General features: G+C 39.8%; 1 protein-coding gene across 1 annotated transcript in view; it reads right to left on the reverse strand.

The window, feature by feature from the left end:
• Window positions 1–25612, reverse strand: part of IKBKE (inhibitor of nuclear factor kappa B kinase subunit epsilon) — a 37809-nt gene extending 12197 nt beyond the window's left edge. The window contains exons 1-13 of the mRNA XM_063297493.1: window positions 25500–25612; window positions 24988–25128; window positions 24356–24491; window positions 23287–23468; window positions 20972–21132; window positions 19567–19677; window positions 18977–19156; window positions 18013–18209; window positions 16855–16919; window positions 11990–12081; window positions 8497–8598; window positions 5740–5815; window positions 2419–2531 (exon numbers count right to left, since the gene is read on the reverse strand). Of these exons, the coding sequence (XP_063153563.1) occupies window positions 2419–2531; window positions 5740–5815; window positions 8497–8598; window positions 11990–12081; window positions 16855–16919; window positions 18013–18209; window positions 18977–19156; window positions 19567–19677; window positions 20972–21132; window positions 23287–23468; window positions 24356–24491; window positions 24988–25128; window positions 25500–25586 (1643 nt within the window). The 5' untranslated portion in view covers window positions 25587–25612. The remainder of the gene's footprint in view (window positions 1–2418; window positions 2532–5739; window positions 5816–8496; window positions 8599–11989; window positions 12082–16854; window positions 16920–18012; window positions 18210–18976; window positions 19157–19566; window positions 19678–20971; window positions 21133–23286; window positions 23469–24355; window positions 24492–24987; window positions 25129–25499) is intronic.
• Window positions 25613–26057: the final 445 nt, after the last annotated feature.

Genomic DNA, 26057 nt, shown 5'->3' on the forward strand with positions numbered 1-26057 from the left:
TGACTGCATCAAAATCTAATTTTTGGCACTACCAATTGACCTTATAGATTGACCACTTGCATAATATCTGTTTTTGCTGTGGGAAGGGGGTTAATTTTGAATTTTTCTGACTTTGGTAGGATAACCATTGGCAAACCACTACTCATCAGTAAACTGAAGCCTGAAATAATAAATGGACATTATGTCTTTTCTGGGATACCTAACACTGCACCTTCTTTTTATTGCCTTTTACATCATTCACCATGCTGTTTTGCTCTAATATATCTCCCACAACAGTCTTGCTGACCATGATTTCTCATCATTGTACTTAGGTGATTCATGTATTTTTTTTTTCTTCACTGTGAATACAATTATTCTTCTCTGCTCCCTTCAATTCTCGTCTCTCTAGACTTCCCTCCCACATTATATTATTAATACTGGCTAGTAAAGAGCTTTGTGACTTGTCTGTGAGGAACACACTATCAAAGTAAGTGACAAAGTAAGTGACACCATGAACACGGCTTTGATTAACCCCAGCTATCAGTGGGGGAAAAAACATTTCAAGGGCAATCTGTTTTTTCTTCCATCTGGAAAAGCTCAGCCGATCCCTGCCTTTGCTGGGTACCTTAAAGCTGTCCCTGGAGATCCATAATCCAAGCAAATAGCTTCCTCTCCTCACGCTTTAGGTAATAAGAATTCTGAGACTGGGGGGGGAGCATACCTCCGTCTTACTAACCCCCCTGCAGCAGCTAGTACCACATTTCTCTTTCTGCAGCAACAGTCCATGCAGAAAATAAGTTCCTCATGAATACTAAGAACCAAGAACTAATACAAGCCACACTACCTGAACATCTGGCGCAGATACAGTCAGGATATACAAGATCTAGTAGACAAAACCAAGCAATGATTATTGGCTCCTTTTGTTTTGCCTTACTAATGGACTTTGGTTATTTTAATTACTCTTTTGGTTTGCTACTTCGTATGTCATTTGCTCTGTATGCAAAGAACAGCAACCAAAATGATACAGGGCTAGAGCAGGTTGCCTACAAGGAAAGATAACAATGATTGGTGCTTTCTGGCTTGCAGTGAAGATGGGAAATGGGAGACACCAAAGGGTTTATAAAATCATGCATGGTATGGGAAATTGGGCAGGGAATTCTTTTCCTCCCTTTCTGGGTCATCCACTGGAACTAAATGCAGGGAGATTTAGGGTCAATGCAAGAAAGCACTAATGTGTAGTTCACATCATTGTAGTAATGGTGACCAGATGAAATGTTTCTAAAAGGGGACTGATCAGAGATACGGACTGGGTAATAAATTGTTACTTGATTTGATTACTCCCTTTGGAATCACAAGCAGCTATTAGAGAGCAAACTATCTGCTGTAAGTCTAAGAGAGTTACTGCCTTCCCAAATGTGCTGGTGAGCTTCTTGAATACATTTGGTTGGTCACTGTGCGTAATGGGAAGAAGAAATAACCTTAAAGAAGGGGAGGAAGAGCCTCCTTCCCTTTATCTTCATGAGAAATAGGGAGGGTCTTATCTGAGATGCTTACTTGGATTACAGTTCTGCCCTGGACTCAGATTTCTTTTATCTAACTGCTGTCTTGGTAGTGGCTCTTCCTCTGTTCCTCAAGGTTATTCCTTCTGCCCATTACACTGTGTGACACAGAAAACTGAACTAGATGACCTGATTTAGCAGGTGGTCTGTTATATGCTTATTGAACATAAGTATTTTTAATAAAGAAAGCATATTGCTTTAACTACTTCCAAGCAAACAGACAACCAATTTGCAAATGCTTATTTAACAGAGACCTGTTTATTACAATATAAGATGAGCCATGCTGGGTTAGACCAAAGTCTTTTCTACTGCAGCCCTGTGTTTCAATATTGGCCAAGCAGGTGTTTCTGGGAAGCCCACAGTCAAGCATCTTTCTGTCTGTGTTCTCCAACAACTATTATAGCAAGGAATGGCATCTCTGATATTGGAAGTAATACAATGAAACTGTGAGTATTAACTCCTGATAGCTCTGTCTTACATATTCCCTCTATGACTGCCATCCATGTCTTGTATTTATAGAAAATATTTTAGTATCATCAAAATCTTCTGGATTTTTAGGACTGAGAGAGTTAAAAAATGAGGGTTCACACATCGTGCTAAGCCATGGTTTGTTAGAATCAGGGGGGTGGTTGGTACAAACCACAGTAGCTTGTATTATATATAGTATTAACTTATAAACTGTGAAATATAAACTACAGTGGCTGGATCCACAGATCACACAACACCAAAAAGAAAGGAAGTATGTGATGCTTTAACAACAGGTTTGACAACCTCCTTCTTAAAATGCAATTTTGGCATGTCAGCATGGTCATTTCCTTGAATGAAACTGAGTAATAGTTGTCTCACAGCCTTTGAACAATGAACATTCCATTCAACTAACCTTCTGTCGTCTTTCATTTGAGTCTGTTTCTTTCCCACTTCAGATAAAATGCACTGTACCGTGGCTTGGTGTTCAGGGATGCTACAGGCACATCTAGAAATCTCTTCACTAACCTGCACCAGGAATGTGAAATTAAAGGAGATGGGGGGTGGGGGGAGGGAAAAGAGGGGAGAGCACACTAGAAAATAGGTGTGTGCATTATTCTGCAGAAACCTAATCCAATATTCACATTTCAGACATGAGCACAAATACATAATTACTCTCAACTGAAAGTAATTTGGTATCCTTTGAAATATAAAAACACTATCTTGACAAATCCTATTCTTCATGTAACATGATCACCAAGATGGTTAAAATTAAAGAATATGAAGATTAAGATGGGCATGTCATCCAGATATTGAACTTGAAATATATGCAAAAATAGCAGGAACTATTGTACAGCCAGTTTGGTCTAGTGGTTAAAATGCTGGGCTAGAAACCAGGAGACTGAGAGTTCTAGTCCCACCTTAGGCCTGAAAGTGGCTGGGTGATCTTGGGCCAGTCGCTCTCTCTCTCACCTCACAGGGTGGTGGTTGTGGGGAAAGGAGGAGGAGGAAGGAGTATTAGGTATGTTCTCTGCCTTGAGTTATTTATAAAAATAATAAAGGCGGGATAAAAATTAAATAAATACATAAATACATCTGCTTGCCTAAGAGAAGGGGCTTTTTTGTCCAAAGTTTACCTATTTCCCCCCCCCCAAATAAAATAGGGTAACATAAAGATCAGTCAAAAAATTCCATAGTTTAAACTCCCAAAGACAACTGTCTAACCTGGTTTGAATGACCATATCTTGGTTTACTAAGAACAATCCTTCTGCCTACATTTATTACCCTGTAATTCCCTCCACACAATGTGGGAAGTCAGGAATCTTCAATTAAAATTATGTTACATTCAAGTCACCAAGCTATAATTTAAACATTGGGAAGAACTGGATGTTGACTTAAAATCCTGGCTTGTTCTGACCCTGATAACCATAGTATCCTGATGCAGATGTACTGGAAACCATAGTTAATCAAAAATGTAAGGCAGGGGTTCTCAACCTTTTTTTGCTCATGACTCCCTTCTGAGCCTCATTTACCTCTGTGGACCCCCCCCCCCAATAGTGACTGCCCTTTTCATTAAGGTATTTATTGTAAACTGTAGTAATCCTCAATATTTATGCTGCTGAAATTAACAGAAAATGAGATGTGAGGATTATGACAAATTGATCTCACACTTGGCAGTTAAACTTGGGTGGCCCCCTAGTGGGGGCATATGACCAACGTTGAGAACCACTTTATTCTAAGGGGCTCAGTGCAGAATATCAAGAAGAAAAACACATACAAGCCCTTTTTTTGTTCTTCACATTTTGGCTTTTAAGATGAGGTGACGTTATCTGAACTGGGACAATCTCTCCGAACCAAAAGAAGAGTGCATTGCAAATCTGCATAATTTGATGTGCAGAAGAAGTCTTTTGGTAATTGAGCTGCCCACCCACCATATTTGGAGCAAGAGGAATGGTCACCTTATACTTTTGAAATGCTCATAATGCCTAGAAGCTGATTCTATTATTACTCCATTAGCTAGCATAGGAACCAATGCATCACCATTCTTTCCCATCCAGTCAAATGGGAGACGCCTAGATCACACTGGAAAAGCCCTAGTTGTGGGTCCCCCTCAAATAAGCATTATCTAGTTCTTCCAATTGTTGCCGCCCGCCTCACTAGGTCCAAAAGAAGGATGTTATTGTAGTAACTGTTAGTGATCTTCAGCTGCCATTATTTGTATATTGTTGTTGTTGTAATGTGGTTTTTATTGAGTTCCAATTTTACATTAGCCACCCAGAGTTGCTGTTGAGAGATGGGCAGCCCTATAAATTGATTGAAATAATGATAAGTAAGAAATAAATAATGGCATGGGGAAGAGTCAGAGTGTAAGGTTTATTTTCTTGGAATGTCGCAACAGTTTTCATGCTGCATCGATCACGTTAAAGCCTACCTTCTCACTATAAGCTCTATTGCCCAGAAGAAGTACCTAGTCCAAATCACTCCTCAACTCCAAGCTCATGAGATGGGCCAATGCAAGCCATTATCCTCTCTGACTCAGTTCTGCATGTTAGAACCATTGCAAAGTATGAAGAACTAGGAATGCTAAAATCTATCACATCAAGGGTGAGAAACCTGTTGCTCTTCAGATGTTACCGTGCTAGAAGTCTCAGCATTCCTCCCCATTAGCAATACTAGTTGAAATTGCTCAGAGTTTTAATTCAGCAACCTCTGTCGGGCCTCACCTGTATATTCCAAAAGGCTAGGAATTATTTGTTGGATACATCATCCCCATCCACCAAATAGTTTCCTTTCATGGTGCAGAATCAAGGAGGGATCAGCTGCCATCCTTCTTTCCCTCTCTATTTTGCTACTGTTAAATACATAAAATACTTAAGGTTGGAATGCTCCCCTTTGGGAGCATCCATGCTAACCACCCACAGTGGGTCTGGAAAGTTGTGTGCCTTTTGATAAAGAGATATATATAATATAGTTTGTTGTTATTAACTCTTCTGCCTTTTTATCTCTTGCCTGTTGTTCGTGTCTGTTTCTCTCTGCGTTTGCCTGCCTTTGCACCTGTTCGGCTCTTGTTCCTTTTTTGCCCACCAAAAAGTGTTTGCCCACCACTGAATTCCGTGCACTAATCAGTTATCTCTGCAGCAGGCAAAAACTTTTCAGACATGAGGTTTTAACACTAGTGGTGGGCAAAAAAAGTGCAAGAGTCTCCTGTTTTACCAATTAACAGTTATTGATGCTTGCTTATGCTTAATAAATAAACATCAAGCTATATCTTTTGCTGGCTGAACTGAGCAGTCTCTGTGTTTGCTCTGACTGGGATACAGGGAGTGACTGGGAATGTGCTAAGTGCAAACTAAACTGGAAATTACCCACAATAATTTTTCAACACTATTAAAATGGCTTCTTATTTCAAGAGATAAGTTGAGTAGACACCTGGAAATTCTACAATGTTCAATTACCTTCAATCCCCCAGCACAAGGCTTGATAAGAGGGTCTGACGAAAATCGTGCAGGCACAGAAACTCATGTACTATGATTTTATCACCAATACAATTCCTGCAGTCATGCTATGACCATCGCCTAGGGGACCACTGATGCTATTTTCTAACATGCCTGGGATAAACAGTCGTTCTGCACCCCCCTCCACCTTTCCCAAACTCTCAGACCTGTTCTTTTGAAACCGAAGGGACTACAGGGCACTCTCAGGTGCTGTTAGGAGGTGGTTAATGGGAGCACCTTACAGCTTGAAGCCTTGCTTTCACTTCAGACAGAGTTTTCATCTCTGGAAGCTCGCCATCTTCAACAGCAGTCTCATACCTATTAGGGGAAAAGAACAGCAAGAACAAGGGCAGCCGGTTTTAATCAGTCAATCAGTAGATTTGCAAAGTAACCAAAACAAGGAAAAGTATTCAGTGTATACAAGAACCTTCCCTAGACCGCCAGCAGAACTGTTGTTAAGAGTTTTCAGAATGCAGGGGGAAAGAGGTGAATTTCACTAGCCCAGTGTTTCTCAACCCTGACAACTTTAAGATGTGTGAACTTCGACTCCCAGAATTCCCCAGCCATCCATGCTGGCTGGCAAATTCTGGGAGTCGAAGTCCACACATCTTAAAGTTGCCAAGGTTGAGAAACACTGGCTAGCCAATGCATGCCTGCCTAACTCTCTTGACTGCAGTGGGCATTGGCTGCCATCTGTGGAGCTGAGCTTCCACCTTTCCAGGAGCATCTAATTGCTGTTTGCAAGCAACAGGGAAAGAAATTTGGATATACATACAAGTGAGGGAAAAGGAAAGGCAAGATGTAAGAATTTTAGGTGGAGAGCAAACAGAAGGAAAACTGGGACAAATGAGGTGAGACGGCTGAATTTGGGAGCCAGAAAAATGCAGCAAAGCCGTGAGGGAACCCAGAAATGCCAATTTGTTTAGCCATTTCCTAGTATATGAGGTCACCAAGTATATTTCCTGATATATGATGGCATCTTCTCAGAGTTGCCTTTAAAAAAAATAAGGACTAAGTCTTCTTTTCCCTGTTTGCCCAAAGCAAAAAAAAAAAGGCAGCGCTATTCTCTGACTTCATCTTTGTGGTTCCTCTATCTTGCTGAATTTTTTCATATGGAACCTAAGAAATTGAACCAGTGACAGCCACTACCTTAGTTTCTTCTGAATCCAACCGCTCTGTTCCTGCCAATGCTCCCAAGAAAGGCTGGTTGCCTTTTTCTCCTTCTCATCTCAACTATATTCAGGGCTTCTCTTTGTCCTTAAGAGTCTTGGCACAAGATAGCAATAAAGATCAGCAACTCCTGATGCACTTAGTAAACATTAATAGCTTCTGGTTATGGAAAATCTGATTTCAAGGCTCTTCCATCTTGCTAGTTAGTAATGTATGACACCAGTGGGCCAGCTGGATACATTTCAGAAAAGCACAAATACTTTTTTAATTCCAGGACAATCTCACACTGAATGTGGATCACAAGTCAGTAGTCTTTCTTGGCTAAGCTCAGCAGAATGCTAAAGATCACAATAAGTTTCCCTACTTGAAGAATACAAACTGAAACTATTGAGGTAGTGCTCCTAATCCCTTTGAGATGAGAGCCAGCCAGAAAAGCCTCAAGTATGTAATTCAAGTATAATGTCATCCAATATTTTGAGACTATAACTTCCATTATTCCTAGCCAGAACGGTCATTAGCATGATGACAGCTGGAATCCTAGCACATCAGATGGAAAAGAATGCATTTTTTGAGCAAAGGGCTGCAGCTTTCTTTAACTGATGTGCCTGGGGTCTGCATTCCAAAAACAGGCAGGACCAGGATAAAAAAAATGTTGATTGAATTTGACTTTAAACATTTTGAAAATTAAATTAAATGCAGATAAGAAGATTGCACCCATAATTTCTATTTCCATTATCCCTCTCAAGCAAATTAAAAATGAAAATCTGGAGGGAAAATGTGAAGAAACTCTGGGGATACAATCAAAATTTAGAGAATTGCTACTGACTGAGCATTTCTGTTCCAGTGACTAAGAAGCAGCTTTTAAAGGAGGATGTCTACTGACAAAAAATGCATTAGCGGAAAACAAACTTTGCAAAATGGAGGAGCTAGAGAAATTTTCTAGGATGCAGACTAGAGAAGAAGATGGAAAGCTAAATGTCATGAGATGAGGGATTTTGTTTTTGTTGGAGCATTGCAACCTCCTGTCACACACCCTTCCAGCTACTTTCCATTCAAGCAACACTCAAAGTGATTGCTTTGAATTTGGGAGCTTTTCTCTTCTTCCAGCCTGAACTAAAGTGAGGAAAATATTCTGCTCAGGAAGATAAGTTCCAAGCTAAACACAAAGGCAATATGTGCATGGTTTTGATAGACAAGTATAGCTATAGAAAAAGTACCTGCCTGGGGACCACAGTGTGTGTAGAGGATTTCACTGAGTCTGCTGTCTTTGAGAATACTCTGCTTTTGATTTGTCACCAGTCAAAATCCTTAGACCACATGGAAGCAAAATTCTGAAGCAATTCTCAGATGAGCATTGCTCCAAAGTTTTTCCTGTGCAAAGTGGCACACAAAACATTGCACTCTTTACTGAGTCAAAACAAATGAAAGAGAACCTTTTTTTCCTTTAAAATGATCAAGGAACAGTTTGCCAGAATACAGATAGCCAACAGTTCCCGTTTCCACAAATATATGTATCTTTAAAAATTCAAATCAGACTGCAATGTGAGAAGGAAGAAATCTCTTTGCACCTTCTCAGAAAATATAGCACATATACACAAGAGAGAAATAAGAAGTACAAGCAGAATGCACTCTACACTGATGAAAAAGGGAAGCTCATCAAATCCTAAAAAGTACATTCTTAGTCTAATAGCTGAAACAGCCCCATATATAATTCTGAGTGTTTTCCTCAATGAAGGAGTCTTTCTGCAGGACCCATTCTTACTGCATAATACACCCTAGAATTCCAAGCTAGTAGAAGCATCACACATTCACTGAAGAGCAACACTTACAGCCCCAGGACCGTCACCTCTTCTTGCTGCAAGCAATGAAGTGTGGCGACCATGGTTTCTTTCTTCTCTAGAATCTGCAGGCATTCCACTTTCAGGCTCCCACTATACAAGAGAAACAGAACAATCTCTTATGTTTGGCAGCCTCAGATCACTTGTACAAGCCTGTGTTCCTCCTATAAAATTAATAAGACTAGATTTTACCAAGTAAAAAAAAAATTTATCTCAACAACAGAGAAGCCAACTAACTAAAAGGAAAAGAATTCCTCCTGTTGCCTACTAGATGGCTATGTGTGTCACCACAAGGAAGACATGTGGAACACCACCCTCATACTTTTCTTTGCCAACTGTGATTCAGACCCTCCTGACACTTAAGATAAATAATATATATCTTTAAAGGCTACAGTTACTGATAAGATAGAAGAGATAAGCAAAGAACATCAGGAGTGTACCCCAAGAGTGTATATTACCAGTAGGGATACTCAAGGTGCGAAGGTCAACCTAGCTGTCCAGCCAAAGCAGGCACCTACATTACACAGCAACAATGTAAGAAAATGCTGGAGGCTAAGAACAGCAAAGGCATAATTTCATACGATGTGAGAGAAGTCAATGGTAAATCACTCCTGTATTTTATGAAGAAAACCATACGGATAGACAATATTATTAGAATTAGAACGTTGATATGTATTTATAAGATTTATAAGGTTACCCAACTCACTGTGATTCTGGGTGGCATACAACACAAAAAACAATAAATCAAAAAACCCCTCAAGCCATATTAACATTAAACATTATTCAGAAGCCATGATGTGTCTATACCTACAAAGATGAGAATCATAGAAACAATGGTTTTCCCTGTTTCCCTGCTTTATGGATGTGAAATTCAGACTTCGAAAAAGCAAGATAAAAAAAGTACTGATGCTTTCGAACTTTGGCGTTGGAGATATTTTTTGAGAGTATCATGGACAGCCAAGAAAACAAACAAATGAGACATAGAACAAATCAAGCCAAAGTTCTCACCTGAGGCACAAATGATCAGGCTCAAACTATCATACTTAGGACATATTTTGCAAAAACCCAGCTCCTTTGAAAAGTTCATAATGCTGGGAAAATGGAAAATGGAAGGAAAAAGAAGAAGAGGATGACCAGCAGCAAGGTGGATTAACTAAATTACAACAGCAATCAGTGTACCGTTGAGAGACCTAAAAAGCCAGATTGAGGAAATGCCATCCTGGAGAAGGTCTACTGTATCTATGTGGTTGCTAAGAGGCAACACCATCTTCAGCCCAATTTTGAGCACTGGCATTGCTGTTCTATGATAAATATGCAATTAAAGCAGTTCTATTTAGCAATTCTCTCTATCCTGCATGGAAGAGGACTACAAGTAAAATTTCCACTGATCTAAAGTCTTTTTTGCAATGTTAACATAAGCACTTTTGTGTTTAAGTTCCAAAGGCATTCTTAGAATGCCTTTATTAATAGTTAACTAGATTCTCCACAAAATACACAGAGAATTGTTTCTGGTCTGTTTTCTGGATGAAGTTTCCTTTAGCTCAGCTACTGCTTCCCACAGTAGCCACATGATCATCTCTCAGCCTCATTTCTACATTTTATATTCAGAAAATAATTCCTGGCATGTTGGAAATAATGACAATTCTAGCCACTGTTACGATCTATAGGTTTCAGGTCAATATGAGTATCTGCACAAGTATAATCAGTTTTCCAACTTCCATGTCACCTGTCTTTCTGCAATGTGAACTTACAATATTCCCTCAACTAGATTGAAAATAAACTTAGTGAGAAGGAATAAAAAGGTAATTTAAGAGTTATTCATTTTATATAAATCTTCAAAATCCTAGCCAGAAGTCCTTCCATATGGATCAATTACCTTATTTTACATACCAGCTGTATGCGTTTACTTATTGCCTATTGAGCTTTTACATTCTATATTTGTTTATTCCTTTGCAGTGTTTATATTGCCCACTAATGAAGTTTATTTGGATAGCAATTCACAATGAAGCATTAAAATATTAAAACTAAAAGGGCAATGGAATAAATGAATAAAACCATTTAAAGATTAACTCCTTTTCAGAGGAGAAGCCATATCAGTTGTGTGCAGCAAATGCAACAAAGACTTTTGTTCAAAAATTAATACATTTATTATTGCATATGCTTTTGTGGATCATTTGTGATCCATGAAACTTGTATCGTAACATGTTTGTTACTCTTTCAGATGCCACAGGACTGTTTGTTGTAAAGATCTAAAAAGCTCTCAATGTAATAAAAATACAAAGGCCAGGGAAAAAAAATTAAAAAATCTTAAACTGGCAGTAAGAAGGTCATATGGTGAGCTTTCCTGGGATGAAAGGTCTTCTATCTGATAACCAATGAGCTTACTTCCTCTGGGAGGAGGATCCAGAGGAGTTCTCAAGATGATCTTAGAATCCAGGAAAGTATATTTGAGAGGAAGTGATTCTACAGGTAACCTGCCTCCAAGCCTTCTAAGGCTTGAAAGGTTAATACCAACTATCTGAACGGGGCTCAAACAACTTAGAAGTGACCATTATGACAGCTTAGGCATAGTAGGAGTTTACTAATGAAACCTAGGTAATAATCATATCTCTGAACTCTTTCAAAGGAAAACCCAGGCAATCCAATAGGAAACTACCAGTTTGTGGATTTTATAGCAAATCTGTATCTATTTAGATAGGACTGCAATGGGTTTAACACTCTAAACCAGTGTTTCTCAACCTCAGCAACTCTAAGAAGTATGGACTTCAACTCCCAGAATTCCCTAGCCAGCATGCTCTAAATGGTTAAAATGTGCTCCAAACCAAGACCATGTATGACTCTTAAGGCAGCACTGGATTGAACAGCACTTTCCCAACTATGGAACTGATATTTTTGGGTAGGAAACCAAGAACCCTTCAGAGTTCCCAGTCAGTCTGTGTGCCACAGAGAAGCTAGGCTTGGAAACAGTCTTCAGTTGGAGACAATAGGAGCTTTTCATCTAGCTTAATTACAACGCAATTTGAGGGTTTGGAACAGTTTCACAACTAGAAAGAGAAACTGTATTTGCTCAGGTCCCAGGATACTATTCATGGAGAAATGCATGCAATTATGAACCAGAAAGAGCACTTTTGTGCATGGGATGAATAAGGCAACATAATCCCGATCCCATTCATGTGGTAATCAGATATAGGAGAAAGGAGGAAAAAAAAGAGGACTACCAATGAAGATGTCTCCTGCACTGATAGCAAGCCATCAGATTAATAAACTGTTGAGAGTACTTCCTGCCTCAGTATATGACCCATGACCAATACACTAGTATGGAAATCTGCATGCTATAAGCTATTTGGAGAGATGAGAAGATACGAAAAATTTCAAGGCTGATCAGAAGATATTTAAGTTATTTCAAGGCTGAGGCATCTTAACCAACTGTAGATAATTCCTGATTTCTTGTTGACAAATCAGAAGCAAGAGACATTTTACTTACCTTATCCAATACAGACCTCTGACATTGAGCTCTTGAAACTGCAGAAATGAATGACATAACCTCAAGATCTGGTGAGTTGCTGTTAAGACATCCTGAAGCATGAAATAAATAATGTATGATTGCACAATATGCAGTTGGAGGTCTCAACGAAGAATGGACATGATTTTTCGCCCATAATGTGTTTTTATGGGTCCTTTTCCCTAATACACCAGGATTTTGTCTTTTTTTTTCCCAGTTACAAACTGTATCAAAAGTTGTGAAAAGTGTAGTTTCGATGTGTTTGTGTACTGAAGATCAAATAGTATCTAATAAAAAATCAACTCATACAAAGTTTTCCACATATATCCCCATTATCACCTATAACCAAATGCTTTTCCAGACATCTGTCTTAAATACAGTATTTAAAAGGCATGGTCCAAATCATACACAAGCAACATGTACAATAGAATATGGTTCAATGCAGCAGAAGATGGGACAGTGGAAATTGTTATGGAAATGGAAAGGCACTGCTGCAGAAGAAAGAAAGAAGCAAGTCAGCACAGGATATTCCCTCCTGTAGCCTGTTCAGAAAGATCCACAGCAGAGAGGAGTTGGGCTGGTTTAAGATGAGTGATAGTGGGTGGAGCAAAGCAAAGATGAAGCAGGAGGAACAGAAAAGTTTTTTCAGTCTTCACTCTTTGCCTCTCTGAAACCAGCTTCTTGTCCTCCACATTCATGGATCATACAGGAAAGAGGAAGACTGGGTCTCACCCTTCACTCATTAGTAAATAATAATGTTGTGCCCAATTTGATTTATTATGTGACACATTGTTATTCAAGTATAAACATGTGGTTTCTTTGAAGAAGCAGAAAGAAGTAATTCCCTTTTTTAAACTAATACAGTCATGCCAACCATCACAAGACATGTCAAAACCTAACCTGCCTGGTACAAATTTATTACATCAACATGGAAATAATTCACTTTTGTCTAAATGCCAACCATTAAGAAGAGGGTAATATATTCCTTACAGCTATCACTTAACATATGTGAAGAAGTTTTCAAACACTCATCCCCTCCTGTGTTAATTTTCACTTATGATCATATATTTTAATAGGGACATATTCTTAACCCAAGCACTGCTTCACAATACTTTGTTCCACTTTAATAGCAAAACCTTCAGAATGAAAAATGCATGTGGGAAACAGACCACAGTGTAACATACATACCCAGCTTTTTGTCTACTACTGTTTTGGAAACTAGTTAACTTTGATTCACTCAGCAGGGTTTATATTGCTTATAGTTTTAGTATGCAGTCAACCCTGGGGGCAAGACAGATACAGTTGGGTGTGGAATCAGTTTGGACATTGTTTCCCCACTGTTTGCCCCCTTTCTTGTCACATGAGCCTCTTAGGGTTCATATTGATATTTTTCACCTTTCCCTTTCTGACCAAAGGCTCCCAAACAGAACATCTTGAGTACAAATTCTATCAAAAAAAGTAACAGCAGAGGAAGAACAGTTCAAGAAATCTGTTTCGTTTTCCAGCTATTGCTGAATTTTAAGCTTCTGGACTTGGGCCCATCAGTCAAAACCTTCAATTCCTGTTGTTGTTTATTCGTTTAGTCGCTTCCGACTCTTCGTGACTTCATGGACCAGCCCACGCCAGAGCTTCCTGTCAGTCGTCAACACCCCCAGCTCCCTCAGGGACGAGTCCGTCACCTCTAGAATATCATCCCTCCACCTTGCCCTTGGTCGGCCCCTCTTCCTTTTGCCCTCCACTCTCCCGAGCATCAGCATCTTCTCCAGGGTGTCCTGTCTTCTCATTATGTGGCCAAAGTATTTCAGTTTGGCCTTTAATATCATTCCCTCAAGTGAGCAGTCTGGCTTTATTTCCTGGAGGATGGACTGGTTTGATCTTCGTGCAGTCCAAGGCACTCTCAGAATTTTCCTCCAACACCACAGTTCAAAAGCATCGATCTTCCTTCGCTCAGCCTTCCTTATGGTCCAGCTCTCGCAGCCATATGTTACTATGGGGAACACCATTGCTTTAACTATGCGGGCATTTGTTGTCAGTGTGATGTCTCTGCTCTTAACTATTTTATCGAGATTTGTCATTGCTCTTCTTCCAAGGATTAAGCGTCTTCTGATTTCCTGACTGCAGTCAGCATCTGCAGTAATCTTCGCACCTAGGAATACAAAGTCTTTCACTGCTTCTACATTTTCTCCCTCTATTTGCCAGTTATCAATCAAGCTGGTTGCCATAATCTTGGTTTTTTTGAGGTTTAGCTGCAAACCAGCTTTTGCACTTTCTTCTTTCACCTTCATCATAAGGCTCCTCAGTTCCTCTTCGCTTTCAGCCATCAAAGTGGTATCATCTGCATATCTGAGATTGTTAATGTTTCTTCCAGAGATTTTAACTCCAGCCTTGGATTCCTCAAGGCCAGCTTGTCGCATGATGTGTTCTGCATACAAGTTGAATAGGTAGGGTGAGAGGATACAGCCCTGCCGTACTCCTTTCCCAATCGTAAACCAGTCTGTTGTTCCGTGATCTGTTTTTACTGTTGCTACTTGGTCGTTATACAGATTCTTCAGGAGGCAGACAAGATGACTTGGTATCCCCATACCACTAAGAACTTGCCACAATTTGTTATGGTCCACACAGTCAAAGGCTTTAGAATAGTCAATAAAACAGAAATAGATGTTTTTCTGAAACTCCCTGGCTTTTTCCATTATCCAGCGGATATTGGCAATTTGGTCTCTAGTTCCTCTGCCTTTTCTAAACCCAGCTTGTACATCTGGCAATTCTCGCTCCATGAACTGCTGAAGTCTACCTTGCAGGATCTTGAGCATTACCTTACTGGCATGTGAAATGAGTGCCACTGTTCGATAGTTTGAACATTCTTTAGTGTTTCCCTTTTTTGGTATGGGGATATAAGTTGATTTTTTCCAGTCTGATGGCCATTCTTCTGTTTTCCAAATTTGCTGGCATATAGCATGCATTACCTTGACAGCATCATCTTGCAAGATTTTGAACAGTTCAGCTGGGATGCCGTCGTCTCCTGTTGCCTTGTTATTAGCAATACTTCTTAAGGCCCACTCAACCTCACTCTTCAGGATGTCTGGCTCTAGCTCACTGACCACACCGTCAAAGCTATCCCCGATATTGTTATCCTTCCTATACAGGTCTTCTGTATATTCTTGCCACCTTTTCTTGATCTCTTCTTCTTCTGTTAGGTCCTTGCCATCTTTGTTTTTGATCATACCCATTTTTGCTTGGAATTTACCTCCAATGTTTCTAATTTTCTGGAAGAGGTCTCTTGTCCTTCCTATTCTATTGTCTTCTTCCACTTCCGCGCATTGCTTGTTTAAAAATAATTCCTTCTCTCTTCTGGCTAACCTCTGGAATTTTGCATTTAATTGGGCATATCTCCCCCTATCACTGTTGCCTTTTGCTTTCCTTCTTTCTTGGGCTACTTCTAGTGTCTCAGCAGACAGCCATTTTGCCTTCTTGGTTTTCTCTTTCTTTGGGATGTATTTTGTTGCTGCCTCCTGAACAATGCTGCCAACTTCTGTCCAGAGTTCTTCCGGGACCCTATCTACTATGTCCAGTCCCTTAAATCTATTCTTCACCTCCACTGCATATTCCTTAGGAATATTAGTGAGCTCATATCTAGCTGATCTGTGGGTCTTCCCTAATCTCTTTAGTCTGATCCTAAATTGTGCAAGAAGTAGTTCATGATCTGAACTACAGTCAGCTCCAGGCCTTGTTTTTACCGACTGTACAGATGTCCGCCACCTTTGGCTGCAAAGGATGTAATCAATCTGATTTCGGTGTTGTCCATCTGGTGAAGTCCATGTATAAAGCTGTCTCTTAGGTTGTTGGAAGAGAGTGTTTGTTATGCAGAGTGAATTGTCTTGGCAAAATTCTATCAGCCTATGTCCTGCTTCATTTTGTTCTCCCAGGCCATACTTACCTGTAATTCCAGGTGTCATTTGACTGCCCACCTTAGCATTCCAGTCTCCTGTGATGAAAATAACATCTCTTTTAGGCGTATTGTCCAGTAGGTGCTGCAGATCCTCATAGAACTGCTCTACTTCAGCTTCTTCAGCATTTGTGGTTGGGGCGTATATTTGGATCACTGTGATGTTAGATGGCTTGCCCTGAATTCGAATTGAGATCATTCTGTCGTTTTTTGGGTTGTATCCAAGCACTGCTTTAGCCACTTTACTATTAATTATGAAGGCTACTCCATTTCTTCTGTGGTCCTCTTGTCCACAGTAGTAGATCTGGTGGTCATTTGATGTGAAGTGGCCCATTCCAGTCCATTTCAGTTCACTGACGCCCAGAATGTCTATCTTTAATCTTGACATCTCACCAATAACCACATCCAATTTGCCCTGGCTCATAGATCTTACATTCCAGGTTCCAATGGTGTGTTGATCCTTAGAACATCGGATTCGCCGTTCACCACCAGCACCGTCGGCCGCTAGCCGTCCTTTCGGCTTTGAGCTAGCTGCGTCATCACGTCTGGGGCTAGTTGAGCTCATCCTCTGTTCCTCCCCAGTAGCATTTTGACCATCTTCCGACCTGGGGGTCTCACCTTCCGATGGTATACCGACATATCTCTGGTTGTACTGATCCATTTAGTTTTCACGGCAAGAATACTGGGGTGGGTTGCCATCACCTTCCCCAGGGATCGCATTTAGTCTGACCTCTCTGTCATGACCTTCCCGTCTTGGGTGGCCCTTCACGGTTTAGCTCATGGCATCATTGAGGTGCTCAAGCTCCAGCACCACGACAAGGTAACGATCCTTTGCTGAATTCCTACACTGGTGAATATAGGTGAAAAACAGGTGATTTTTTTTCGTCTTGGAACAAAGACATACCTTTGCTGTGCTGCAATCTGCTAGGACATCAACTATGGGGAGGAATTTGAGGAATTCCAAAGATGCTGGAGAAAAGAAAAGAAATTAAAGTATACATGATACTCCAAGATTACTAATAATTTCTTCATCATCATCATCATCATCTACATTCAACCAATACAGTCATATTCTCTGAGATGGCCACGCTGACTTGGGATAATGGGAGTTTTGATCTAAGGCATCTGAAAAGAAGCAAGTTACGGAAGACTGCCATAGCAACCATTCATGCAAAATTTGCCCATTATGAAAGAAATTCTGTACGTGTAGAGCCACAGCGACATCTAGTGCCCACACTATACAGTTTATGGATAACACTACATACAAGTAGTGTATCTATAACCCTCCATTTCTCTTACATTAATAATTCTCTTCAAGCGTTTGTCTGAATCTGTGGGGACTTGCCAATGGATATAGGATGGAACTGCCCACAAAGCCTTAACTGCTACTTTTTCTGGCCTCTACTTGTCTATCTGGGCAACATGAAGGATTGCTGTAGTTGCACGTGCTTGTACCCAAGTACAAACTTCTATGTGATTTGGGACCCTAACAGAATTTGAGATAGCATATTCAAATTCAACCAAAGAACTTCGTAGTTCTCAGAAAAGCTGCAATGCGAGCACATTTTCTATCCTCTTTCACTTTCTCATGAAAGCCTAAGGAGGGTTATGATAATGATAGTGAATAAGACTTAATATCCTATCTCTGACCAGAGACAAAACTTGCAAAACAATCTATTTCAAAGATAAATTTGGACATTAAAAATGGAGTATGATTTTTATTAACTCGACTTAGTGGGTGATTAATCAGGGCACTTCCTAGCTCCTGCCTTTGTGTTGTAAAACTACCAAGCTCCCTTTTTTTGGAAGAAAACATACAAACTTACCTAGAAATGATAAGAGAACAGCAGAGGAGCAGATTGACTAACTGCACTCAGAAATAATCAAATGTACGTATAAAGGGAGGAGTGGGAAGGATAGGCAAAGCATGTGTGATGACATCAGACATCATGATGCAAGTATGTAATCTCAGCATCTGCATTATGTCATTATGACCATGTTGTAACTTCGGTGTCATTGTGGTTTGTTAAAGACACTGTTGCGACTGATTAACTGTACTTACGATCTTGGTATCTCAGTTCTGTTGGCTCCTCTGTTTCTGTGCTGAACATGATCAGAGGGCAATTTTCTGTGGTCTTGGGGAAATGTTGAGCCTGCAGGTTAGGCTCCAGTTCAAATAGTTGGCCCTCAAAGAAATATTCTTGGTGATAGGGGGCTATGTTTGTTTGTCTGAAGACTTCTTCCAAAAATATGGTTGCTCTGTAGAAGACAAAGTTGAATGGTATTAATGACTGGTTTCATATACAAGGAAACTGTATCCTTCCTTTATCCCAAATCAGGGAGTGGCACCCTCTTCAGAATGTTCTTCTTAAGGAAGTTCTCCAAGTAGGTTTTGTTTGCACCCTCCAGAAACTTATTCCAGGACTGTATTAATCAGGTCATGGTTAGTCAGTCAGGTAAAGACTTAATGGTTGCATTTGCTCACCATACTTCGTTAGGTTTTTTAAGTGGCTTAATGCACTCTGTGCACTCAGCCTATTTGGTTAATTTTTGATACAAGATGTTGGGCAAACAGCTTAAAATAGGTTAATTCAGTAACAAGTTTAAGCAAGGTATGTAAATGCAGCCAGCAATATTCCAGGATTTGCAGCTCAGTGCTTTGGGGGGTATTCTATTCATTGCTAGGTGGCTTTTTATTTAATATGTGCTAGATTTTTGATATTTTTAAATAAGCATTCTTTTACTTCCAATATGCTTAATAAGAAGGTAAGCAGGCTACAAGACAGGGTATAAATACAATCCATAAGCAAAAAAATCACTTACAAGAGAATTATAAATTGACAATTATTATTTGCAAAGTCGCAGCAGCAAAGTGGAAATAATTCATTTTTCCCCACCTCTATAGTTCTCAATTTTTAATGCTTTTATTCACATGCTTTTTCAGTTACTAGATAACATCAAGCTCTGGCTTATGTGTAAGATGAAGACAGCCTACTGCCCCTTCTGTCCCAAGCAACAGTTCTTACCTATTATAGGAGTGGATGTAGATCCAATGCATGGCAGCTTGTGGCAAAGAGAAGACATAGATTATTGTTCTGTGTAGGATGTCACTGGTTTCAGCAAAAAACTGATCAAATCCCCAGCATTCTACTTGATTTGCTTCTAAGATGTTTGCAAGAATTGGTACAAGCTGACGCTTCAAACCACTGCAAAGAAGAAAACACAGATGTTATTTTGATACATGATTGCTGTCTGAAATTACCACAGCCCATCATGCCTCCTTATGTTTTTAACAGTATGTCCCAGTTACACAGTCCTCCAGGCACCAATTACATGCATATGAATGTGTGCACCTGAATACAAACTGGATGGAAAAAAAATAAGTGAAGATTACATATGTAAACTTCCTTGAAAATGGGAAGACGTGCAGTACAAACTTACACATTTTTATTTAGAAGGAAACCCTTCTGTGTTCATAAGGATTTGCTCTGTGATAATTATACTTCAGTCTCAGCCTAAAGAACTCAAAGGTTATGGAGAAAATGTACTGCAGTCACCCAGAAGGGGTAGTTTTAACACCTCTAGTCATTCGCCCATCCCTTTCCTTACTACTCACAGGGAAAGGCGGCAGGCAATTGGGAGTTCATAAGACCACACAATGGCCCCATTCGCTTGCTCTTGGATGCCAGCTATGGCTCCAGAAGGTTTCTCCGTTGTTATTTTGTACCTGGGCAGTGAAGAAACATCCCATCTTTAGGATGCAGCAAACAACAATACTAGGATCCCCGCGCTTCAACAGATTTCAGTCCAGTTCATGTTTGTTTCTTCCTCTCCCAGGGAACAGAAGATTGAGGGATATAGAAGACATGAAATAGAAGAGAAGCCCATTGCTGGGAGATGGGAGATGAATTGGGAAATGAAGCTAAGCAGGTCACTATTTCCCAGCAGGAACTTTGTAAGGATTGCTGGATGGGAGAGAAGCTTTGTTCTATTTCTCCTCTGCCCCCCACCCACAGAAATGCTCCTTACAGGCAAGATCACCCCTTCCCTTATTCTATTAGCAATGAGGAAACTGTAATCTGATAAAAGATCTTCCCACCCAATGACTATGTACATGGATGAAAGGAGAGACTCTAGAAGTCTGCAAGATATGGGGGGAGAAAAGGTCAAGATGGCAGCCATGATGGTGAGATTGAAGCTCTGCCTACTTTTATGTGTGCTGTGGAGCTTCAGCTACACCCTTGCAGGCACCATTCCCTAGAGACATCCCTGGGTACAGACCACAGACAAGAGTGGGATTTTTTTCCTTAGAATTACTATGACTTTTCATAAATTTCTTTTCCCTCTTGTTTTATAGGTAGGCTTCAATTGTTTACTCTTGTGCAGAATAACAGGCTTAGTTAACCCTACCCTTGGTGACTCTCTAAGCTGTGGGTTGTAGAGAAAACTCCTCAGCTGGAGTTAGAGTCAAGCTCTAGTCACCTTAGGTTTGGCTGGGTTTGTTGCCGACCGATGTTCTGGTAACTTCAGCCCGGTATCGATTGCTGCCATCCTTTGGATGGCACTACAGGCACTTCAGCATCTCACTGCCCTTGGCAAGGAGGAGAGAGATTTGTTATCATTGCTGGCCGGCAATTGGTTGTACCCACTCTGCTGTCATCTGTTAGTATTTCTGAATTCTGTACCCACTTTTGCCATGCTGCACCAAGCCAACTTTGTCCCACTGGTTCTCACCAACAACCTTCTGCTTTCCCACACAACTGTGATCTCCCCACTCGTGTAGAGAGCCACCCCTAACTACAAAGGATGTCCTCCCTTCTAGTTGGAGTGCAGGTGTGGTCCAGCCACTCACGCCACCTTAAAGTCCCAGACGGAGGCAGGGAGAGAAAAAGGGAAGGAAGGGCTCACATTAATGTCCTCAAAGGTCTCCTTCCACGGGGAATAACATAACCCTCTACACACAATAGTGCTTTACTCCCGAGACAAAGCCATTTCTAAAAAATGCAACTCACTATACATACATGATTTCCTTGTTCTCGCGAGGTCCCCCAAAAGGGATAAATGGGAGATGGCCTGTGGCTGCATGGTAAAATGTTACCCCAATACTCCACAAATCTGCAGTCACTCCATAAGACTTTAGATGGGGCTTCTTCAGCACTGCTTGCTTATACATATCTGGGTGCTGCAAGTAAAGAAATAAAAATATTTTGCTTTTTAGCCAAAGCACTGGGATTAATTACCTGGTTTAAAATTACAAAATTATGGAATAAAACATGCTAAAATTAAGTCTATAACATTCATTTGATCAATTACATTAACTGCTTAATCAGCTACAGAGGAGATTCTCCAGTAATTTGTAAAAAACTTTAGAAAATTATACAGATGGAAAATATAGTTTTAAGAGGCATTCTCCACAGTCTTGCATACAGGAGGGATGCTTCCTGTAGGATCAGGATGGGAAGCTAGATTTTAATGAGCCCCAACCCCAATAATCCTCAGCAGGCATGACATGAGCGAGAAGCTGTGATTCAGCAACTTCTAAAAGGAACTGCTGTTGTCATGATATGAGCATAATCTGAACACATGGAAAATGTAATGCAGCAACATCCGGAGAACAACATCTTACTTTGGACATGTATCTCTATGTTCGTTTGTGTCCATTTAATCAATAACATGATTTATTAAATCTGACAGACACTTGACTCACAACTCTAGCTGAAAAATAAAGCACCATGAGCTAAAGTAGCCTGTTAATACTTTTAAACCATTTCCTGAAAACAGTCCGAACAAAAAACATAAAGAAGTCTGACCGGTTTATGGATGAGAAGACAAATGTAGATGAGTCTCATGTAGCAGTACTGTCCATAATATTTAATATAGACTCAGGTATAATCAGATGGATATAGCCATCACTGAAGAGTCCATGAGCTTTGTGGACACACATCATAAAATTGCTTACAGAAAGAGCAGGGGGAGAAAGGCATTGCAAAAATCAGCTTGATTCCCCAACAAGGTACAAATGCTACCGTTGTAGAACAGCCTAAAATAGCCAAGATGTGAGCTGGAGGGAATTTTAGAAAGAAATTGCTAATCTAGTATTCCATCTGATATTACAAGTAGTCCTTGACTTACAACCATTTGTTTAGTGACCATTTGAAATTACAATGGAGCTGAAAAAAGTTACTTACAAGTGGTCCTCACACTTACAACCATCACAGCATTCCTGCAGTCAAATTTGGGTGCTTGGCAACCGGCATGTATTTACAATGGTTGCAGCATCCCAGGGTCACCATTTGTGACCTTCCCAGCTGGCTTCCAACAAGCAAAGTCAATGGGGAACCATGTGATTCACTTAACGACTGCAGCAAAAAGGGTCGTTAAATCGAGTTCAGTCACGTGATGCCTCACTTAATGACTCCATCACTTAACAATGAATTTTCTGGTCCCTATTGTGGTCGTAAGTCAAGGACTACCTTTTTGATTGCATTCAGTTATTTATAAAAATAATAAAGGCAGGATAAAAATAAAATAAATTTAAATAAATAAATAAATTACAAAGCTGGTTTTAAACTGTTTGAACTGTATTTATCCAACAGTCCCGCCGCCCCCCGGAATTGAAGGGGTTATATTCCTTGAAAATAATAGGAAAACTTTTGAAAACCAAAGAAAGGTTGAGGGCTTTCAAACAACTGTAGGCACAGTTGCTGGAAAGTTGAATGCTGTGCCTTTTTTATTTCATAATATCTTTTCTGGATAAACACTATTAGTAAACTAAATTACTTTTTGTTAAAATAATAAATCTTCAGTCTTCATGCTTTACCCTGACCCATTAGATTACAAAGTTGCAAATTCAAACTCCAATCAGATCTCTCATTAAGCATACTGCTTCTCAACCTGGGAGTAGTAGTAGTAAGCATAATAAAACATACGCATAATAAAACATAATGTCTGTATTATTCACAATGAATTTATCAAACTCTCATTATCAAATCCATTTGCAATCTCACAGCAGTGCATTTTATAGATTAACTATGTGCTTGGGAAGAATTACTTCTGCCTCCCACTAGTCAACCAGATGACTGGGAGAACAGTTCTAATAGAACAGGTGATTACTTCCATTCAATTTCTATTTTTGGGGGGGTACCCATTAGGCTCACTCTGGAGATCAATTAAGCTATTTTCTTTGGTGATTGCATTTCTGTACAATAACCAGAAAATCAAAAAACTGATAAGGCAGCTCTGGGTTCCATTTGCAGTTGTATCTTTTTCCCCAGAATAATCCTTTTTAACTAATAAATATTATTTTTATAAAAGTCCTGCATTCTACTTTACTCACAAGATATTCTTCTGTCCCATAAACTGATTCAAACTTTTCATCATCATCCAGTTCTCGGGCAGCCCCAAAATCAGTCAATTTGTATATACTCTGCCCATCTTCTCCTGTTTGTCTCATGATGTTTCCTGGCTTGATATCTCTGTGGACCACCCCATTTTCATGCAGATGATTCATGCCAGCTACTAGAAAGGAAAAGGTGTAAAGTATGCTTTTGTTTAAAAGGAGTGAAAGGTATTAGAATTTTGTAGATGAAGCAACAAGATCACCTGACTAGCTTTTTCACTACAGGAAAATAACATGAAAATAACCTGGATTCAAACTGTTGCTCAAAAAGACAATCTTGGAGAAATGAGGAGCAGACAAAATATAGCACTAATGGAATCTTTCCTCCTGTTGCCAATATGTGGAGTGCAATGTCTGTGAATATCACATTTCCTCCCCATAACATTTTGATCCAGGTCAGACAATCCTTGGCTAGCTACGTTCTTCTTCTTCCTCCTTTCCTCCTCCTCTTAAAAAAAAAATCTAAACTAACAAAGTCACACTGAACTTGAATTGTTTACATCAAAATATGTAAACAAAATATATACACAGATACAGTATATGTGTGGTTCCAGATACACTGTTTTCTCAAAACTGGAGCTCACCTCTCTACAGAATATCATGAATTTTTCAACTAAGCAAGACCTGAGGGAACCTCAATTCAAAGGAATCCATTGGTCTTCCAATAATGCAGTTTATATTGTCCTCAGTTTCAAATATTTGGGCAGAAGTTTAAAGGGCATTACTCATGCATGGAAGGGAGGTTCCCCAAAATATGAAGTACAGAGAAAGAGGAAAAGAAGAAAGAAAGAAACCTAACGCCCTAGAACAGCTACCTCATAAGAGACATGATGTTTGGAAGTTGTTCACTATGCAGATGAGCCCATGGTGGGGAGAAAAGCAGCAGGATAACTCAAAATCTGCACAGTGGGCATTTTGCAAAGGATCAGGTCAGTCAGCACCTTTGGACTGTGCCAGGGACACCAAAATTCCTTGTCCCATCACCATGCACATCTTTGGTACTTACCCACACAGCATAACACTATGAGGAATTCTGCTTCTGATAACCCAAAGGCATTTTCTGGTTCTTCTAACAGGCTCAGCAAGCTCCCATCTGAGCAGTACTCCATTACTAGGACCTTCTGTTTACTGGTCTCCTGTATCTGAATTTGAGAGCTAAACTTTAAAGTCCATTACTATGAGTTCAACTGTTCACTTTATTCTTATTTGCATTTTCTCCTCTCTTGCTGGCTATGAATCCACAGCCAGGGGGTTTTCTTATAGGAAACCATGGAGCACCCTGAGCAACTTTGAGTTACTCATTATTTCTCAGCCCAACCTCCTCATTGTGGGTGTGGTGCAAAAGGCAGTGGGAGATGTTTAGATAATCAATGGTACCAGTGATGATAATAGAGCTCTTCTGGGGCTGGACCACTTTTTCCCAAAAGACAGGTGGGAAAATATACAACTGAATCTTTTTTCACTGACAGACTAGCTTTCCATAATCAGTAATAGTATATGTTTAAATCATGTGATTTTTGCTCCTAAATTCACATGTAAATTTTAGTACGATTTAGCTCCATTACACTTCACTGCTATTATACCATTACTGTGAAATCAATCACTCCACCCTCATTTTAAAGAAAAATACAAACTTACAATCTCTTCTACAGCAAAGTGTTTGACGATGTTCTGGTGGTTTAACTTCCTCAGCACCTCAAACTCTCTTATCTGCACCTCCTGAGGTCTCAAATAACTGGCATTATTGAAGACCTTGACAGCAACCAGTTCTCCCGATTTCTGGTATGGGAATGGAGGAAACAGGCATAAACAAAGGTTCAAGAGCTGTTTCATATTTTGCAAGACACCACAGAGTATGAAGGAAGAGACTGGCATCTCTACACATGCAGTGGACAATTCATACTTGCTTCTTTATTTTTATAGTTTCTTGCTTTTAAAGTGTGAGCCGCCCAGAGCCATTTGAGCTGGGTGGCCTCTAAATCACATAAATAAATAGAACAGATAAATAAATTTTAATTTGTTCTTCATTTCAATATCTGGCCTTCGTGCACATAGCAATTCCATGTAATATTTTGTGAAAATAAAGCAACCAACAAAATGAGTACAGCGATCAATCCCCAGGACCTCCCAGTTAACACTTGCCAGATCACCTTGTTGCGAGCTTTGTATACGCTGGCGGTGGCACCTTGACCCAGAACATCTTCTGTTTTCCAAAAATAGTTCAGGGTACTTTGCATGGTGAAAAAAATGGTGGTCTGCGTACCAACTGCAATAGGAATAGAAGGAGATTCCAAATGTCAGTAACAGGTACAAGCCGAGCTTGGCCAGGTATAACAATAAAAATAATTTATTGAATTTATATGCTGCCCAACTCCCAGAGACTCATCAACTGAGCTAACTCTTTCTTCCCTTAAGTTTAATGTGTATTAAAGTTAGAATGTAAAATTTTCTGCAACGTAAGAACATTCATTTCTATGGAACAAATTAGAATGGATTTACAATGGTGGAAACAACTTAATTTCTTGTGATTTGAAAGCGTCTTGGTAACAGTACTGTATGGTGGCTCTTAAGGCAAACCTATGCCATACCAAAAAATATTTCGCGAAGTTTCTGAATTTAAACTACATGAGCCAAAGGATGAAAAAGATGTTGCTATCTATGTCGCTTTGTCTGTTTGGTTAGGAAATTGGTGATTGAATAAAGTTTGG

The sequence above is a fragment of the Candoia aspera genome, chromosome 3 (assembly GCF_035149785.1).
Source record: "Candoia aspera isolate rCanAsp1 chromosome 3, rCanAsp1.hap2, whole genome shotgun sequence".
Classification (NCBI taxonomy): domain Eukaryota; kingdom Metazoa; phylum Chordata; class Lepidosauria; order Squamata; family Boidae; genus Candoia; species Candoia aspera.